At 35.8% G+C, this 15384-nt stretch overlaps 1 protein-coding gene across 5 annotated transcripts in view; it reads right to left on the bottom strand.

The window, feature by feature from the left end:
* SLC25A40 (solute carrier family 25 member 40) overlaps window positions 1-15384 on the bottom strand; it is a 62591-nt gene that overhangs the window by 16942 nt on the left and 30265 nt on the right. For 4 of the 5 annotated variants that reach the window (XR_005838612.1, XR_005838611.1, XM_040644297.1 and 1 more), the window contains 5 exons: window positions 9076-9143; window positions 7239-7363; window positions 6269-6442; window positions 3462-3571; window positions 122-203 (listed from right to left, as the gene is read on the bottom strand). Coding sequence is in view for 3 of the 5 variants with exons in the window: in XM_040644297.1 (XP_040500231.1) it covers window positions 122-203; window positions 3462-3571; window positions 6269-6442; window positions 7239-7363; window positions 9076-9143 (559 nt within the window). In the remaining 2 variants the exon portion in view is untranslated. The remainder of the gene's footprint in view (window positions 1-121; window positions 204-3461; window positions 3572-6268; window positions 6443-7238; window positions 7364-9075; window positions 9144-15384) is intronic. The other variant, XM_040644298.1, reaches the window with a different exon arrangement.

Raw genomic sequence — 15384 nt, 5'->3', positions numbered from 1 at the left:
GTGTATTAGTTTCAGTTAAAGCAGCAGAGGAAAAAAAAATCTTGTTTCTCTTATTTAGTCCATCTGGAAAGAAAAAGGAAAACAATCATGGCATCTTGAAAATGTTCTAAGTTAAACTTACTTTTATGACTTTCATATATCCAAAGTTGAGTCTGCTTTTGTGTTTTTACCACATCAAATGGCAAAGTTGCAACAGCTGCAAACTATCAAAAAGTAAAATTAATTTAAATCTACCTTTAAATTTTTTTCTTAATATTTTTATATTCTTCTAAATAGCACATTACTGAAGGATAAACAATGGAATCATAACTAAACTGAAACTTAAGATGAAACCAGATATATTCAAAGAGAAGGTTTTATTAAAGAAAACAGATAACATGTCCTATGTATTTCTCCCATAATTTAGAAGTAAATAGTCTCAAAAAAAGTTCCCCTACTTTCCTGAGGTTAGTGGGAGAGTCAGAATTACAACCACACAGACCGCCCGGACTCCAAAACCGGTATGCACAATTTCTGATGCTCCTAAATGTCCCATTACTCCTTTACTACACATGAAGGTATAATACCTACTTTTGTTTTTTTTAAAGATTTTATTTATTTATTTTGACAGAGAGACAGCCAGCGAGAGAGGGAACACAGCAGGGGAATGGGGAGACGAAGAAGCAGGCTCCCAGCGGAGGAGCCTGATGTGGGGCTCGATCCCAGAACGCCGGGATCACACCCTGAGCCAAAGGCAGACACTTAACGACTAAGCCACCCAGGCGCCCCTATAATACCCATTTTAAAGCAGAATTTCTCAATTATGTAGTAAGCATTTAAAAATTTCCAACAAGTGTCTTAAAAATAGAATTAAAAAATTAAATTTACACGAACCCTTTCCTTAATGGGTTTCCACATATTTATCCAAATACAGTTACAATAGTTCACAAATCACACTTTAAAAATACCTCAAAATGAATCAATGATTATTTTCATAATAACCTAATTAAGCAAGGAAGGTTTTTTTTTTTTTTTGATTTTATTTATTTATTCGACAGAGATAGAGACAGCCAGCGAGAGAGGGAACACAAGCAGGGGGAGTGGGAGAGGAAGAAGCAGGCTCATAGTGGAGGAGCCTGATGTGGGGCTCGATCCCACAACGCCGGGATCACGCCCTGAGCTGAAGGCAGACGCTTAACCGCTGTGCCACCCAGGCGCTCCAAGGAAGGTTTTTTGAAAGAATAAATTCCCTCAAGAATGTCTCATAACAGGGATGCCTGGGTGGCTCTGTCAGTTAAGCGGCTGCCTTCAGCTCAGGTCATGATCCTAGGGTCCTAGGATCGAGCCCCATATCGGGCTTCCTGCTCAGCAGGGAATCTGCTTCTCCCTCTCCCTCTGCCTCTCCCCCTGCTTATGCTCTTGCTCTCTCTCTCTGACAAATAAATAAATCTTAAAAAAAAAAAGTCTCATAATACTTGATACAACAGCCATGCAAAGTAAAAACTTGTTTTCTTCCCAGTTCACATTTGACAATATGCTCCTAAAATGCTCCCTGAAATCACTTACGTTGTATTTCACCCCAACAATGCTGTTTTAAGTTTCTGAACTGAAATGTTTCAAAGATCTCAGGTAAGTGAAAATCAATTATTTCTCCCTCTCCACAGTCTAGCACGTAGCAGCAAAACGTAGTGATAAATGTTTTTTAGCCTTTGACACTTTCTAAAATGATGTGGCTTAGCTCTTCTGTTTTGTGACAGAAACCCTGAACATCACACTGATGTGCTTCTTCTGCTGCAGAGACAAGTTTTTATTTGAAAACAGTCAAAAGGCAGAGATACTTTCTAGATCATTAAAAATATTTTTTAAATTTAATTTCCTATGTTTAAGCAGAAGTAGTGAAATAGAGAATTTTCCTTCCTATTACTGGAAAGTTGGTACAACATTCTGAAGCCGTTATTCAACTTTAAAAAAAAAAAATTTATTTGAGAGAGAGAGAGCAGAGAGAGGGAGAAGCAGACTCCCCGCTGAGCAGGGAGCCTGATGTGGGGCTTGATCCCAAGACCCTGGGATCATGACCTGAGCCAAAGGCAGTTGCTTAACCGACTGAGCCACCCAGGTGCCACATTATTCAACTTTTAAAAAAAGACATTAAGCATTTAAGTACAAAATTGGTTTTGTAATTCAACTGTTATGAATTTCTCTATATAAATAGTATTTTTTTTCTCATTCATCCTGGATTAAGATATAAATGCAATACAATTAAGTTACATTTAATCACCTCAAAAATAAGGATAATGAAAACATTTTGCTGGTTCTTAACTACTTAGATTACTCAAAAAGTCACTGCTCTTTTGTCTCCATAGGCTTGTAAATCCCAGGGTTAATCTGACAGACCCCAGGCCTGGGAACACTCATTTCTAAGTTCTGAACTAATTCACAGTGGCTTCCTTAGCCCAGGCTTTCTGGTACAATTATTCCAGTATTTTCCTGCAGGTCTCCATCCCTTTACTATGCTCCTTCACTCTTGTTTTCATTTGGTTCCAGTAGGTCAGCATCTCACTCTAGGTCATCCCAAATTCATTTTGTACGTATGTGGAAATAAGAAAACTCTGTGGCCAAGATCATGAGGATATGAATCTGTGTAAAAGACCACTCAAAAGCTACATTATGTGGGGGAGTGGCAACAGTGAACTCTCTACTACCTAAAAATGGCCATTTGAGATTCCTCCCTTCTGACTCTAATATATGTTAAAATTCTTTGTTTTTTTTTCGGTTAAAATTCTTTGGTTTTTTTCCTGTTAAAATTCTTTTAAGAAATACTTGGCCAAAACATTCCCAAAGAAACAGGAATTAGCAGCAGAGGATGAAATTACTTCTACTCAATCTGATTATACGTATGATACGACACTCTATGAAATATTACCTAACCAGGTCTACTGGCATTAATTTAATTGACAAATATTTGGTAAATAATAAAGCACGAATTAAAACATTATCATAACTGCAATGATCTAACAAATCAAAAAAAATTTCAGAAAAACAATCACGTATTTGTAATGTAATAAAAACATAGACACAAAGTGCTTTTTAATATATTGAGATGCTAGGGGTGTCTGGTTGGCTTAGTCGGTTAAGAGTCTGCCTTTGGCTCAGGTCATGATCCCAGGGTCCTGGGATCTAGCCCTACAATGGGCTCCTTGCTCAGCAGGGAGCCTGCTTCTCCCTTCCCCCCTCCCCCCACTCATGCTTGCTCTATCTCCCTCTCTGAAATAAATAAATAAAATCTTTAAAAAATAAAATATTTATTGGCTAGTAAATTATTTCCTCAAAACAGGAGAGTCAATACTTAAAAAATTTTTAAAGCAGTGCAGCCCAAAAGTGATATCTCAATAAATATGAAATGCTATATAATCTTTCATTCTGTTTCAATAAGACAATTACCATTATTCTGGAATATTAACAAGAAAAGAATATCAACTTACAGAACCAGATAATGCGCCTGAAGTAAAGTTGATCATAAACGTTGGTTCATATAAACCAGATTTCGCACACAACCACTTCTTTAAAACTTCATAGTTATACCAGTACATTGCTATAAAAACAGAAAATGAAATGAACACATAATTTAGAAGTGAAATGTGGACTTTAAAGATATAAGGTCATATATTAAAGGAAAAGGGAAAGTCTAACCCTGACACACCCTACTTTCTGCTTGGGCACACATACTAGGTGAGATTGAAAAAAAGGGAATGAAGTTCTCAGAAATATTCTAGCAATCTTATAAACAACCCCCCGCCCCCATAAAACAGTAAAGTAGGACTTCAATTCCAAAACCTGACAAGAACAGTAGGAGAAAGGACAACTACAGTTCAATCTCATTCATTAACACAGGTATAAAAATTCTTAAAAAAAAAAAAAAAGCAACCCAAAACAGATGTATTTCATGAAAGATCATATACTATGACTAAACTGGGTTATCATAAGAGGAATGTAAAGGTAGTAAATGTAACAAACCCTTTAAATGCCAAACACCACATTAAAAGAACTATGTATGGGATCATCTAAAATTGATGGAAAAGCATTTCATAAAATTCAACACATTTTCATTTTTAAAACAAAGAAGTTTCTTGGAAACCTCGGGATAAAAGGGGATTTCTTTAGGAAAAGGATATACATCAAGATATATTGATATTCATCAAAAACTAGGAGGCATAGTAAGATAGAAAAAAAATAAAAGCTCTGTTGATTAAAAATGAAGAAACAAAATACAGTTTACATATTTATGTCTATACAAAAAATCCAGAAGATAGGCAAAGTAAAATTAATAATAGTTTCAAAACTGGCTGAATATTAAACATTCTCTAACACAGGAAAATTAATTGTAACACTGCACTGGCAGTATTCCAAAAAAGATTTGGAACTTTTATTTTAATAGAGCTTTTAAAATAGCTACCAAAGTTGGAGGTGTGTGTAACTATAAAAAAATCTAAAAAAAGAAAAAAAAAGTTTGTATATATTTATGAAGAAAAATTTAAAACTCTACTAACACACTTCAAAGAAGAGTTATATAACAGAGATGCCATTTCTAGAGGAAAATAATAAGGTGACATTAAGATTTTTAATAGTGCACTGGTAATTTAGACAACACTGCAGTATTAGCAGAGGCTCGGCATGCATACGTGAAGCTCTAATGTGACAGGTGACACTGCAAATCCCCAGAGCAAGTGTGGTGATTCAATAAATGATGCTGGGATAACCATCCATCCATATGAGGGGAGAATAAAGTTGAATATTTATCTCAGTTCTTAACTGCAAATCAATTATGGATAAATGAATGGCCAATGACATGGTGCTCAACCTCATTAATGATCAGCCAAATAGAAGTTAAAATGAGATACCACTTTAAATTACTAAAGAAACAACATGTAAGAGCTTTCACAGTAAAAGTACTGGTGAGGGTACGGAATGAAGGAACAGGAAGGTGGTAGGTGTACTGATCTATACAATCGCTTTAGAAAAGAATCTGACGTTATGTAATAAAACGTATATATTTGTATGAACTAGCAAATCTGATACTGGAGAAATCCTTGTACGTGTACACCACGAGTCTGTTAAAAATATTCACAATAGCACTTACTTGTTTACTCATAAATGAGAGTAAAAATGAAAAAAAAGGTTTCACATAGAAACAAAAAAGAATCTTAAGATTACTGAGTAAAGTGAGCATTTTTTAAAGCTCAAAAATGGGCAAAACTAAGTAACATACTGTTTGGCAATAATACACATGTGGTAAAACTGTTTTTTAAAAAACAAATGGATGATAAAATTCAATATAGTGGTTACCACTGGAGATGTGACAGTGGAGGTGAATATATGTAGTTTCATGATAATTGCAGTGCTCTAGTTCACAGACTGAATGGTGACTTCACAAGTGTTTTTTTTTATTAATATATTTCATAATTTATACTACATTACTTCTTATGTGTCAAATATCATGTGATAAAAAATGAAGAAAAATGACTGGCCTAGGAATCTGTATTTTTGAATCGCATAACCGAACACAAAAGGCTGAAGAAAAATACTAATGGAAAGGGCAAGATACATAGAGATGTGAAGAGAGCGCAAGAAAAGGATTAATTCAAAGGGAAAAAGAGAGAGGAACTCTGAAGCATGCACATTTTATAAGTTGTTAGTTTTGCACTTCTTTCTCATGATTTTCTCCCTCTTCACAATTCAATAATTAGCACAATCTCCTATCTGATTTAGAATAGTGTTTTACAGGATACTCATTTAAAGGGGAAGATTTTTACCTCTAATAACTGAAAAAGTAGAAGTCAATATAATTCACAGGTGCTCTTAAACACATTTTATATTTTGATTTGTAGTAGTTCACTTACCTAAGTAATTATCACATTTAGGGCAATGTTAAAGGTAGTTTGTTTTATTTAAATGTGAATATATACCAATTAACATCTTTAAAAAAATGAAGCAGAAGGAAAACAGAAAATCAGGCTTGAATTAGAAACTATCTGTCCAATAAAGACTCATAAAGATCTGAAAGCCTAACATTGAACTAGGAGTTTGTGGTCATTAAAGAAGATAACTTACCTTTAGCCTTAAGGGGCTTCAAATTAACTTAAAAGTGACATGTATAATGAATCATTTAACACTACATCAAAAACTAATGATGTACTACACGTTGGCTAATTGAACTTAAAAAAAAAACAAAAGTGATACATACGTAAGAAAATGCTACCTAAAATTTAGCAGATACTAAGGTAAATCCTACCTGAGAACGGTACATCTCTAAGAATAGTAGGAGCCCAGCCCCTCCAAAGGGATATCCAACCATCTTCAGACACTGTCTTGCTGACAAATCGATGCAATTCTTTGTAAGAAAACTTCTTAGATTGCATCTTGGTTCTAATCAATTCTAATGGACTTATCACAGTTACTGCACCAACTAATACAAACAAGCAAATATAAGAAAACAAAAACAAAGCCAGGTACTATGCAAACACACATGCAAAAATATTTCATGCATTTTATATACATAACTTTCATTCTGAAAAGTCTGCAAACCTTAGAATCAAATATCTAATGATGCCAACATAGGGGCGCACATTTTTTTCCCCTTGATAAAGGTATTTCTTAAAAGTCCGTTTTCATGCACCTTGCTCTTTCTGTTTCAACTCTTTAAGATTTTGTTTTTTTAAGTAATCTCTACACCCAATGTGGGGCTCAAACTCACAACTCCAAGATCGAGTCATGTGTGCCATCAACTGAGCCAACCAGGCACCCCTGCTTTCAACTCTTTCACCAGTAGTTCCAGAAATATTACACATCAATTAAACTACTATAAAACCTCACTCCCACAACACAAAAAAACTTATCTTTTTGAACAGAGGCAAATTTCCTTCTGATTAAACTCTGAATCCCAGAGTCTATAAGGAAAATGATTCAGGACTTGGCACCAATTTGACATCAACTTGACATCCGATATCATACATCTGATGTCATTCTAAAATCTAACTCTTTGTCCAAAGTTCAACAGGGATGGGTTGATCCCATCTTATTCTGATGGCAATTGCTACATACTATATGACTTCTAGAGTATAGATACTAACAAATTAGTACAAATTACAATGCGAAATGTACCAATACTCTACATTTTATACAAAATTATCTGTGACTGTCAAAATTTTAAAAGCAGCTTTAAACAGAAATCAGAATGAAAATACAGTAAGTTTATTACTTACATCTGGCAACAATTCCGGCAATAATTGGTACACGACTTTCATTTTCTCCCAATTTTGATCTCAGAAGAGCAGATAATTGATCATAGCAGGTAAAATAAATAACTGTGGCAGGAACTGCCATCACTCTGTTAGAAACACCAACAGAAAGATTTATAAAAACCATTAAAAGGCTTAAATGTATTATTATTAAATTTAAGCTAAAATCCTTATATTGTATATAAGCTAAAAACCATAACAAATCAGCCAATGACATCGATTTTTCCTTTATTTTAAAATTATTAGAGTTTAACTTAGTAGGCAACAAAAAGATGTACAACAGGTATCTGCCCTACAGAAGTTCAGATTCTAGTTGTGAAAATATGTTACAGAGCACTTGCTCAGGTCAAAAATAGGAAAAGACTAAAGAGGACACTCCTCTACCTCCTTGATTTGTTCTATTGTTTCTAGTCTCCCAAAATCTTCCTTCCCAATTACATTCACTGTAACACGAAAATCCCTGAAGTAAAAAATGCAAGAGCATTTGCAAAATATTTTTGAACGACGGACTGAGTATCATACCTGCCTGTATCTAGAAATAAATTACAATTAATGTTGCATAGTTTTGAGGAAATTCCCATAATATATTCTTTCAAATGAAATTATCAAAAGGAAATTATTAAAAAATTAAGCACAAAGTTGCAGGCACTGTCATGTTATATATATTAATACAACAAGAAATCAGTTTGTTTATAGTCTAAGGGACATTCATAGACCATACTTTGAAATGCCTAATGTTCCACAGTGAAGTTTGATGAGAATTTAGAAACAGAATTGACTGCTGGTCTTGGATCAGCCACTAACTTTATAACCTTAGGCACTGTTTAAAATGTATGCCTCAAAGTGACTAATTTGCTCCACAAAAAAGATACATTAAAAAAAAATGAAGCAAAGAAAGATATTATTTGGGATTTTTACATTCAGCCTTACTAGTTTATCATATTAACTCATATAATAGCTAGTTAGTAGAGAATTAAAATTATGCAGAAAAGGGAAAGTATGCATATCACAGTATCTCTCATTATGTTTGTAAAACAAAAAGTCAAATAACACCATCTTAATTTTTGAAATTAATTTCAAATAACATCTTAATTTCTGAAAATGAAAAAAAAATTATGCTTGTGCACCAAAGACTTACTACAGCAGGCCTGGTTGCCCAAATCTTTATCTTCAGGAGGACCTTTTGCATGCTTGACCTTTGGCCAATTCCAAGGAATGTAGCCCTTGGAATATTCCCTATAAGGTTTTTTTGGTATGTCTAGAGCACCAAATCAACCAGTCTAGGTTGTTTTGTGCAAACGATGTGACTTTTGGTAAACATTTGCTTTCTTTTTGGGGTCTGGGTTTTGGTAATCACAGGTGATCACAGAGAAGGAATTTGCCTATGTCATCAATCCCCAATATAAGCCCCAGATTCTGCCATTCAAACACATTTTCAGGTAGAAACACTTTGTATATGCCGCTGCAGTTCAGTGCTGGAAGAATAAGCCTGTCCTATGGGATGTCCCCAGGGAGGGCTCTGGAAGCCTTGCTCAGCTACTGTTGTGCTTTTTCCCTTCCTGATTCTGCTTTGTAGCCCTTCACTGTAATGAGTCACAGACATGAGTATAACCTTCTTTAGGTCCTGTGAATACTTCTAACAAATAATCAAATGTGTGGGTGGTTGTGGGACTCACAAAACAATGCTTCAGAAAATGAAAAAGTCCCAATCTTATAAATGCACAATTTTATATGACCATGCCACTTATAAGGCAAAACAAAACAGCAATCATCACTTAGAGAATATTAAATTGCAACTTACAAGGTAGGGGGAAGGCCACTCCATAGGGATTTAATGCCCTCATTTCTAATGATTTTCAAAAAGGCATCCTAAAATTATAATAGAAAAAAAGTAGTCAAAATATATCCCTGAGCCTGATATATAAACTTTTTGATAAATGATTGGTACTTTTATTCTTTCAAACATTTACTTCCAAAATATGAACTTCTCAGATTTGTGTTATATCTTTTCTTTAAAAAAGAGGAATTTTCCTCAACTTTCAAATACAAGTAAAACATTTCTGAATGATACTTTCTGCTTACAGAATACAATTTATGTTACTCAGCTATAGAGTATTCTACTTAGGGCTTAGATGCCCAGTTTTTAAAAGATTATTGTAAAAAGGAAATCGAGTAATGGCAGAGAATTGGTCAGATTAACTCTCCTGACCAATTATAGAATCTGAGAAAATATGATTTAAACCCAGTACTTGAAATCTCTGGAGAGGAATCAAAAGCAGGTAAAAATCAGTGGGAAGTCTGCTGTTAAAAGACAAAGAGCAATGAGTGAGATTTGCAAATTTGCAACTTTTTGCCTGGAAAAGTGGCAAAGAATAGCACATTTACTTGCTTGAGATGGCAAACACAGAATTCAGGCTGACAGAATGCTCAGAAACTTAGGTAGGAAAAGGAGGCCCTACAGAAAGCATAAGCCCCAAAGTTTTCATACAGAATCAGCCAGCAAACTTGGCTCACCAATAAATTACACAATCCTAGAGCAAGACAACAAAGTCCTGGCAAACAAACAAACAAATAAGCAGCAGCTAAAGGCTGAGTGGAAATTTCAGTTGCAAACCAACACAGGGGAGCCTGACTTTGGAGTCTGAATCCAGCCAAAGTTAACTGCCTTCCAGAACAAAATGGACTCTTTAGAAGAATACAAAAGAAATCCAGAGTTTTTACAATGCATCATTCATAAAGTCCACTATACAATCAAAATTCCTAAGACATAGTTAAGAAACAAGAAAATGTGTCCATAAAGAAAACGTCAATAGAAACCAACACAAATTTCAGATGATACAATTAGCAGACAAGAATTCTAAAGCAGCTATTAAAAAATTTATTCAAAAACTTAAAAGATGATATATAATGAATGAACAAATTTGGAATTTCAGCACAGAAATAGTTACCATAAAAAACAGCCAAATGAAAACTTTAAACCTGAAATAAAAAAATTCACTAAGTGGGCTTAAGAGTGAAAGGAAACAGCAAATAGTCACTGAACTTGAAGACAGATCTTGAGTCTGAAGTTGGAGGAGGAAAAAGAATGAAGAAAAATGTAGAAGCTCAGGGACCACATGGGAAACAACAAGTGGTAAAACAGGTTTATTTGGAATCATAGAGGAAAAGAGAGAGAACAGGATAGGAAATAACCTAAAGAAATGATGGCCAAAAACTTCCCCAAATAAGTGAAAGAGATCAATTTACAAAGCCCCAAATCAGAAAAGATCCCAAGCAAAATAAAAACAGACAATGAAAACAGAAGGAGAAAAGCAAAATGACAAAATACATCTAGAGAACAGATGATACGAATGAAGGATGAGTTCTCATAAGACACAGGGAAGGTCACAAGATAATGTAATGAATGACTGTTTAAGGTGCTGAAAAAAATTATGCCAGAATTTTGTATCCTGCCAAAATAGGCTTCAAAAATGCTTGATGAAGACATTTCAGTAGAACAAAAACTGAGAGAAAAACTGCCAAAATACCTACATGAAAGAAATGCTGAAAAAAAGTTCTTCAGGAGAAAGGACCATGATGCAACTAAGATCTTCAAAAGAGGAAGGAAGTAAAGAAGAAATGGTAAATATATGGTTATATATGAAACATTTATCCCCCCCCTTCTCCTTTTAACTACTTTAAAAGATGTAAGACTCTTTAAATAAACAATTCTAACAGTGAGCTGTGGAATTTGTAATGTACAAAGATGTACTGTACACGAAGCCACAGCACAAAGGGACAGGGTGAATCCTGAAGAACCGTGAGCAGTCTAAGTACGTGTACTCTACTTGCAAATTAACCAGTCAGCCTGCCATAGTATCATGAGAGCTGGTGGAAGACAAGAATCTCTGGCTTAAGAGGTAAAGGACAGTTTATTACTCACAGCAACAGCAGCAGCCAGAGTATCAGCACTGTTGTATGAGTTTCCTGAGCCCCAATTTCCACAGGACAATGTGAAGAAGGCTAGATGACATATGAACACACAGTGGCCTTCATTACAGCAGGGAAATCTGACCTGAGGGGACCCAAATCCTCTGTAATGGGCAGTGAGCATACCTGCCCTTTGCTCTAGAGGGAGACACTGTATCTTCCAAGGTTATTCACTATACAAGCATCCTGGAAAAGATGGTAAGGAACATATTGAGGGCAGTCAGCACCTTGCTCACAAGATACGTAGAAACATGAAAGACTTGGAGAATTGTCTCCCTAGAAATGGGAATAGAGAAATCAGTGTAACATTATTATAATTCAACTAATCAAAAACAAGGCAAGAAAGGAGAAGAAAACCAAAAAGCAACAACAGCAGGAGCAAATAGCAAAAAACATACAAAGACAGTAGAATGACACCCAATCATATTAGGAATTCCTTTAAAGGTAAGTGCTAAGTTTTCCAGTTAAAAATCAGAGATTGTCAGAGAGGGGACTAAAAAAAAAAAAAAAAAAAAAAAAACAAGGCCCAGCTCTATGCTGTCATGGAGTAAAAGGATGGAAAAAGATACACCTTATAAACAATACGAGAAAGCTGGAGTGCCTGCATTACTATCGGACAAAAGATTTCAAAATAATGAATATTACCAGTGATAAAAAGAAAGACAATTCATTAAAATAAAAATATATCAGAAAAACATAAGGTATCTGAAACAGGGATTCAAAATCCATGACGCAAACCTGAGAGAACTCAAAGTGAAAAGAAACAAACTGTCAATCATAATTGAAGATTTTTATATACTCTTTCAGTGACCAACAGATTAAAAAAAATTAGAATTCAGAAGATCTAAATGAAACATCAGCCATCCTGACTTAATGGTTTACAGGACACTATGCCTGCAGAACATAGGTTCTAAAATGCACATAAAATATTCACCAAGACAGATCATATGTAGGGCCAATAAGAAAGACTCAAAAAATTCCAAAAATCTGTAAATTTAGAGTACATTCCTCTGACTGGAATAAAAGTAGAAATCAGAAACAATAGGATTCTAGGAAATATCCAATTATTAATAAATATTACACTTCTAAATAACCATGGCAAAAAAAGAAATTACAAGGGAAATTAGAAAATATTTCAATTGACTGATTTTAAAAATTGGGATACATCAAATTTAGCACTCTGAAGGACATAGTTGCCACTTTTGTCCTCACAAGAAAAAAGCTCAACAAACTGAAAAATTAATAACTCCTCTTAGATTTATAAAACAATTGAAGTCAGAGGGCAGACTGCTACCTGACAACTGGATAAGCAGTCAGATACAGAGACTCATAGCTTACTAGAGTAGAAGCCTGCAATTAGAGCCAATATTAATAACTACACTCTAAACTATAAATAACAAATTGCTGAAAGCTCAGTGACCTTGAGGATCAAAAACTGAGGGGGGCCCCCTCACACTTTCATGAATTTTAGCTCAATGAGTTCTACACCAGATTCTCACTGTGAAGATCAGAGAAAAAGCTCCTGCTTCCAGCTGGGGTAGGGGGAATGTAACCAGTTTTGAAATATACCCGAAACCTGTATTCTCCTTAATAAAACCTAGACTCAAGGGAAACTATTTTAGCAGAGCCTAAACCACCAGTTTTACCAAAATCTAACCAACCTGGGGCAAGAGAACACCCAACTCATGTTCCTTAAGAATAAGACGTAGTGATAGAACTATAGAATGTTTCTCTTCCTCCATACCTCATCACCGTATCTGCGGAGCTCTTGTTAAAACAACAGAGGATCAGAACTTTGAGAAAACCACAAGCCTCAGAGTCTCCAGGGAAACTCAAAGATAAAAGGCAAGACAAAAAAGAGGACACTGGAGGGAATTTTATTCTGGGACAACAAAGCTACAACAAGCAGTAAACAGCCTTACTTCTAATCAGATAAACATATCACTTGACAATAAAGCTGTATTGACCTCAGTTTTTTTTAACCCAATACAACGTGTGGCTTTCAACAAAAGAAATACAGAGTATGCTGAAAGGCAAACAGTCTGAAGAGACAAAGCATCAGAACCAGACTCATACACGGCAGAGACTTTAGAATTATCAGACTGGGAATCTAAAATAACTAAGATGAATACGGCAAGCATTCTGCTGGTAGTGTCGGAGGAGCGGAGAGGAGTTAGGGCTTTCACCGTCACCCAAGAGGAATGCGATCACCCCACCAGTGTCAGTGCAAACTCTAAGGGAAGCCAGAACTCCCTCTCTGCTCTGTCTGGGCTGCTATAACCAAGTACCTTATAAACAACAGAAATTTATTTCCCACATTTCCGGAGGTTGGAAATCCCAGATCAGGGTGCCAGCTAGGTCAGAGGGCCCCATTTCCAGGTCTCTTTTTATTGTATCCTCACATGGTCGAAGGGCAAGGGTGCTCTGGGCCTCCTTTACAAGGTCATTAATTCCTTAGAGGTCTCTGACCTCATGACCTAATCACCTTCAGCTCCACCTCCTAATACCATCACTTCAGGCATTAGGATTTCAACATATGAATTTTGGGCAGACACAAACATTCAGATCATAGCACCTGTTCAGCAGTAAAGAGGTCCTCCAAACATGGTGTGTCTGTGGATGCTAAGTAAGGAACCTGAACTTCCAGCTATACCCAGCGCTAACAAGGTGGCACCCCTCTTCCTCTAAGTGTCAAAAAAGCCAGTTAAAATAGAATGTTTAAATGAGATTCACAACATAATATACAATTTCCTGGTTTCAATAAAAAAATCACTTTTCATTCTAAGAACCAAGAAAATGTCAAACTAAATGAAAAAAACAACAGACGATAACAATGAGATAATATTAAAATTATCTGACATAGATTTTAAAGCAGTCAACATAGGCGCGCCTGGGTGGCACGGCGGTTAAGCGTCTGCCTTCGGCTCAGGGCGTGATCCCGGCGTTACGGGATCGAGCCCCACGTCAGACTCCTCTGCTATGAGCAACTGCTTCTTCCTCTCCCACTCCCCCTGCTTGTGTTCCCTCTCTCGCTGGCTGTCTCTATCTCTGTCGAATAAATAAATAAAATCCTTAAAAAAATAAAGCAGTCAACACAAAAATCACTGAGTGATCATTCATGAACACATCCAAAACAAATGAAAAATTAGGAAGCCTCAGCAAAGAAATATACACACAAAAACTCTACAAAGATGAAATTCTAAAAAATGTTCAAGTAACACAAAGAAGAGAGGAAAAATAAAACAGCAACAGAAAACAAAAAGAAGGGGTGCCTGGGTGGCTCAGTCAGTTAGGCATCTGCCTTCTGCTCAGGTCGTGATCCCGGGGTCCTGGGATCAAGTCCCAAGTTGGGCTCCCTGCTCAGCATGGAGTCTGCTTATCCCTCTTCCTCTGACCCTCCCCCCAACTCATACTCTCTCTTTCACTCATTCTCTCCCTCTCTCTCAAAAAATAAAATTAAAAAGAAAAAAAAAAAAAACCCAAAAAACAAAACCCAAAAAGAAAATGGCAGGCTGTTAATGATGAGACAACAGGCCCAAAATGGAGTCACTTATGCTAACTCCCACATCAGCACACTGACTTAGCCACCTAACCTAACTGCAGTTTCAGCCTCTCCCAAGAACATGACCTTTAACCAGTCAATGTGTAATTACCAAGTTAGCACTAGTGAGGTAATCTGCCTAAGACCCCAAACTTCCCTCAGAGGAAGGTGACATTGCCTGTAACTCTTTAGTAGAATAATAACTTCCTAGCTCCATCTTCTTCTGCCTATAAAAGTCTTCTACCTATAAAGTCTCCTCAGAGCTCCTTTCTACTTGCTAGATGCAATGCCGCCCAAGTCATGAATTGTTGAATAAAGCCAATTAGATCTTCAAATTTACTCAGCTGAATTTTGTTTTTTAACAAGGGTTAAGTTCTACAGTATCTGTAACTATTAAATATAGTATAAATACATCAACTAAAAGATAAAAGCTGACGAGTAGTTAAAAAAATGACTCAATGCTGTTATGGGGGGCAAAATTTGGCACTACAAAATGAGACTCCTTGGCACGTAGATTATTTTAGGCCGAGTATTTTCAAGAAACAGAAGGTTCAGGAAGAACCTTTAAACCTTCCCTCTGTCTAAAAGAGTTTAGAAAGA

Source organism: Ursus maritimus, unplaced genomic scaffold, assembly GCF_017311325.1.
Source record: "Ursus maritimus isolate PB19 unplaced genomic scaffold, ASM1731132v1 scaffold_3, whole genome shotgun sequence".
Classification (NCBI taxonomy): domain Eukaryota; kingdom Metazoa; phylum Chordata; class Mammalia; order Carnivora; family Ursidae; genus Ursus; species Ursus maritimus.
The sequence above is the reverse complement of the archived record's forward strand: the minus strand, read 5'-3'. Positions and strand labels throughout refer to the sequence as shown.